Here is a 4,856-nt window from a genome sequence, read left to right as displayed (position 1 = left end):
TTTTAATAAGACAATCAAATATTAGGGTCAATATTTTTCTTAAGAGGGAAACCCATCAACAACTTCTCCGTAATAGTACATTCCATACTTCACTGTCAAATTAAAATGTTGAACAATAGTATTACTTTTAAATGCATGTCCTCTCAATCAATATATGGATGTCCTTTCAAGAAATCCTAAAACATCCCATCGAAAACCTAAACTTTCTTAAGTTCTAAGTATTAGAATTTTCACCCGTGTGTTTTATTATTATATTTCATGAACGTCATCTTTATTGACACAATATATTGAATAATAAATATCAATGTATTGTTATAGTTGTAATGAATAACTCTATTTTGGGGTGCTTATTCATTGTCAATATTCTGATAGTATCATTATTATGCTGCATAGTAATGTCAATTAATGGTAGTAGTTAGTAATAATGATCTTTAATAAAGCAAATGTTTATTATAAAGCATAAACAAAAAGTGTAGTAGTCATTATTATTTTTTTCATCTAAAGTCATTACTAAATATTACTTCAAAACAGATAACACTAATTTCATAATTTAAGAATATTGTTACTTGTAAAAAATGAAAAGATCTAAATTATAATAATAATAGTCACATTATATTAGCATTCTTCGAAATTGTCTTCTACAATTTTGCACACCCAAAACTATTAATGGTGTTTCAGAACATTCATAGTTATAATTTCTCAAAACAGGACCAGGAATGAGTTACCATAGAACTTACAATATGGTTCACAAAGATAAAAAGGTTTTCAAAAACATTTTAACATATTTTTCCTGACCACCTTAATACATTTATAATTTCTCCTTTTTAATATTGTTGATTGACTTTGTAGTCTTTGTAGCTGATAACTGAGCTAAAGGAATGTCCTCCAGAAAATCGAACTCCATGATACTTGATGGAATGTCTTGAACATCATCAATGCTAGCACAAACATCCTTAGTAGGCGTCATACATAAAACTATATCAGGTTCATCATTAGCTGTGGAAGAAAGGCACATCTGCAATGATGAACATCAATCATGTTACAGATTCAAAGCATCAGTTATATTAGTATGCTAACTCAACTAAAATTATACTTACCAATGAAGTATCAGTATCATTTGTTAAGTCACATGCAGCATTACCAATACATTCAGCAAGTTCAATTGTCTGACAACATATATATATATATATATATATATATATATATATATATATATATATATTCAAACATTGTATAACATTTTATCTCACAACCAGTATGGTCAATTTGAAATACTTACTAAAGAAGTCCCGCTAGAAGTTGGTAAATCACAAACACTAGCATTGATACATTTACCAATAACCATTGCCTGCATAATTGATTTACTATTAAAATTTAAAAACACAAACAATCACTGTTCTCATTAATAAACAAAATTAAATTAAAGTATACTGACTGAGGAATTGCAAATATCAGGAACTATGTCAGATGAACCACTAACCATACATTCACTAACTTGGCTTGCCTGCAAAGTGTTATAAACAAAATAAATTAGTAACAAAACTATGATTCATATTTCAGGTTATGACTACAAAAAATTCCATTACTACCTCCTCCTGTCCAAATAGTGCTTTAACGTGATCAATAATTTCCACGTTAGTAGAAACTCTCATAACTGAAACAGGTCAGTTCTTTCCTTGTAGCTTAACCTTAAAAGCCCAAGTACATCCTAAAATAAAATCTAGATCCTCTGGAAAACACTTAGGATCGTCTTCCCCATGCTAATATAAACCAAGTACAACGAAATAAAATATTACTAAGTTGTTTACAATAATGTTTTTCTGTAAAATAAGTTAAGTTCTCAAAGTTCATTATTTCTTTTACCTTGATCATTTTCTTTCTCAAATCAGCAACAGATACACAAATTAAATTCATGCAATCTTGGTCCCAAAGCATGAATTTGGCCACCTTTTTCCCATCAGTAACTTGAATTTTGAGCTTGTATCTACAAAAGTCATTTAAATTAGAATTAACACTATGACATAAGGCCTAACATATAAATTTAACATTTACTAACCTGATTCTTGGATAATCGTTAAAAGCATCACAACTAAGACACTTAAAAGAACCAACTTCATGAGTTCTTTTCGTACATACGTTACACACCAAATAATTCCATCCATCATTTCCTAAATTAAATTTAAGTGTACGTGCAACAGTTACACAAGAAATCTCCTATATGAATAAAACAAAAGTAAATAATATAATGAACAATTAGAAAATGGACTTAAAAGAAATTTACAAAGATGAGAACTACCTCTAATACAGTGATAATCTCTGAAACACTTTTAACAACAGTTTTATACATAAACCTATCAAGATGACTAATCTGCGAAGAGCCACTATACTGACTTCCCTCCTCAAAACTTTCACTGCCAGAGGTTCTACACATTACACATTAGTTAGTGTTTATGAAGACAACTTTTAATGAATAATAGATGGCTAACATATAAACATACTCTGCAAATTGCTTCTTAAAATCAATCAGCTCAGGTATGTCATCTTCTGTTATCAGTTTTGAACCATTCCAAGAATTAGACAGTGACACTCGCCATGGACCTATACAAAATTAATTACATTAGATTAAATAATAATGATAATCTAAAAATATTAATGACGTTATTTAAACCTGATGCAGCCTTTATCTTGGCCTGAGTAAGAATAATAGCAACATTAGATGTTTCACTACGTGTCCTCCAATAAGTCAATAATTTCTCGCAATATGAATCCCACAATGTGCAACAGATTATAGCACCACTGCATTAATGAGATAACAACACAACATTACAAAATAGTAATCAAATTATTAAAACACTACTGTAAATATAAAAGAGCATACATAATGAAACAAGCCTCAAATCCTTGAGGTCAAATACAACATTTTTCGAATGTACTTTCTCCTCTACATTGTCCACCACACCAATGACATCTAACATGCAAAAATAAAAATAAATCAACAAAAATACAAAATATAGGACACATACATGATGATACAACAATAAACTTACCAACCAACAAATCATCATAATACTTTCCATCAATGATATCCTTTATACTTTTGAACTTCCAAAGCTTTCTAGGTATGCTTGCAATGGGTTGTGGTCATATAGACATTGCTCCTATAAACAACAACTTAAATGGATGCTCACAAACTCTCTATTGAGCTTTGTTCTTCAACAATTTAAAGTTATGCATTATGTAACTTTCACCCTCTTTCAGCTTGTCTTCCCAAACACCCATATCTTCCTTCTTAATCATTGCAACAATAAGATCATCCTGAAGAACAAATTAACATATATATGGTTAAATATAGTTCTCATCTTATAAAATAAAATATAGAACAATAAACTTACCAACCAACAAATCATCATAATACTTTCCATCAATGATATCCTTTATACTTTTGAACTTCCAAAGCTTTCTAGGTATGCTTGCAATGGGTTGTGGTCATATAGACATTGCTCCTATAAACAACAACTTAAATGGATGCTCACAAACTCTCTATTGAGCTCTGTTCTTCAACAATTTAAAGTTATGCATTATGTAACTTTCACCCTCTTTCAGCTTGTCTTCCCAAACACCCATATCTTCCTTCTTAATCATTGCAACAATAAGATCATCCTGAAGAACAAATTAACATATATATGGTTAAATATAGTTCTCATCTTATAAAATAAAATATAGAACATGCTAAAATATGCTACTTTACATTACCTTTTGATCCATTAGAATCATTTTCATATTTCGTTTGGAATCCCATGACTCAACATTCCACAAATCTACGATTTTGACAGCAAGTTTCAACGTTTCTCTTCTTCCATCAATATCCTTGATCATATCACATTTTTTTGCCATCTAATACATTACAATAAAATAGGTGTTAAGTTTTAACCAACAACACAACGACTTCAAAATAAATAAACGAAAAATAAAACAACAAACATAAAATCAAGCTACAGAAACCAACTAACAAAGGACAAATCATCTTCAACAAAATAAAGCGCAAAAAAATAAAAATAAAATTTTCATCAATAAAAAATGTGCATACACTTGAAAAAGACTTTCAATAAATACTAAACAAAAGGAACACAATAATAAACAAAAAAAATCTACAAAAAAGAAAATCTTTTAAACAACAACATCTGAATGTCTGCTAGAAACGTTGAACAAAAAATATCTGAGAAAAAAAACTTCTATAAGCGTCTTTTAAACTAAAAAAGAAGGTATAAAAACAAAATATTTCATCATCGACAACATACAAAAAGGTTCAACATAACAATAACAAACGATGAGGAAGAACAAAAACCATGGATAAAGAAAAAAAATGCATGAAGAACAATAAATAGGAAATAAAAAATATTTAACTATTAATCAAAAAAATAAAAAAAAATCAACAACAACGATCAACGGAGAAAAAGTAGTTAAAAAGTTAATAAAATGAACCCATGGAGAATAAGCAGGAATGAAGAAGAAGGAGAAATAGAGAAGAAGGAGGAATAGAGAAGAAAAGTTACCTAAAGAAGAAGGACTCAACTAACTTGGCTTGGAGAAGAAGGATTTTGAAATCTCACAACTAATGTCTATCAAACCATTTAACAACTTGCACCGCTAAAACACTACAATAGCAAAATGACAAAAATACCATTCTTCTAATACATGTGTCAATAAAGGAGAATATATAGTTCGGTAACTTCATGTGAAAGCGTTGTACATTTTCATAATCGATGTAACCTTTTATTCATTTTTATTTTACTTTATATTTATTTTCATAGAAGGAAAGTGCAAAAAGAAAGTGAAAAGTGTAATAAGCAAAATCG

At 29.2% G+C, this 4,856-nt stretch overlaps 1 protein-coding gene across 12 annotated transcripts; it reads right to left on the bottom strand.

The window, feature by feature from the left end:
• Positions 1-612: 612 nt before the first annotated feature.
• Positions 613-4,630, bottom strand: LOC114180570. Of its 12 annotated transcripts, none has more exons than XM_028066901.1 (13): positions 4,554-4,630; positions 3,754-3,894; positions 3,393-3,660; positions 3,048-3,315; positions 2,879-2,968; positions 2,669-2,796; positions 2,499-2,598; positions 2,297-2,423; positions 2,057-2,214; positions 1,864-1,984; positions 1,436-1,504; positions 1,280-1,348; positions 613-1,015 (listed from the first exon to the last, which is right to left on the bottom strand). In XM_028066901.1, the coding sequence occupies exons 8-13, from the start codon at positions 2,345-2,347 to the stop codon at positions 809-811; spliced, it is 675 nt and encodes a 224-aa protein (XP_027922702.1). In that variant the 5' UTR covers positions 2,348-2,423; positions 2,499-2,598; positions 2,669-2,796; positions 2,879-2,968; positions 3,048-3,315; positions 3,393-3,660; positions 3,754-3,894; positions 4,554-4,630; the 3' UTR covers positions 613-808. The 12 variants fall into 12 exon arrangements, 6 of the variants coding, with proteins under 6 accessions (XP_027922702.1, XP_027922696.1, XP_027922700.1 ...); XM_028066895.1 differs by having other exon boundaries at positions 2,297-2,598; positions 3,048-3,158; positions 3,249-3,315; XM_028066899.1 differs by having other exon boundaries at positions 2,297-2,598; positions 3,393-3,503; positions 3,594-3,660.
• Between the last annotated feature and the right edge of the window lie 226 nt (positions 4,631-4,856).

Source organism: Vigna unguiculata, chromosome 1 (assembly GCF_004118075.2).
Source record: "Vigna unguiculata cultivar IT97K-499-35 chromosome 1, ASM411807v1, whole genome shotgun sequence".
NCBI classification, from domain to species: Eukaryota; Viridiplantae; Streptophyta; class Magnoliopsida; order Fabales; family Fabaceae; genus Vigna; species Vigna unguiculata.
This window is presented reverse-complemented; position numbering and strand designations above follow the sequence as displayed.

Bases quoted from the DNA above. Each gene is read 5' to 3' on its own strand.
- LOC114180570 (XM_028066878.1), bottom strand. From the start codon at position 2,431: ATGTGTAGAACCTCTGGCAGTGAAAGTTTTGAGGAGGGAAGTCAGTAT. The intron at 2,215-2,296 runs GTAGTTCTCATC...TTATTCATATAG, and splicing joins AGATTATCACTGTATTAGAG to GAGATTTCTTGTGTAACTGT. The intron at 1,985-2,056 runs GTTAGTAAATGT...TGACTTTTGTAG, and splicing joins AACGATTATCCAAGAATCAG to ATACAAGCTCAAAATTCAAG.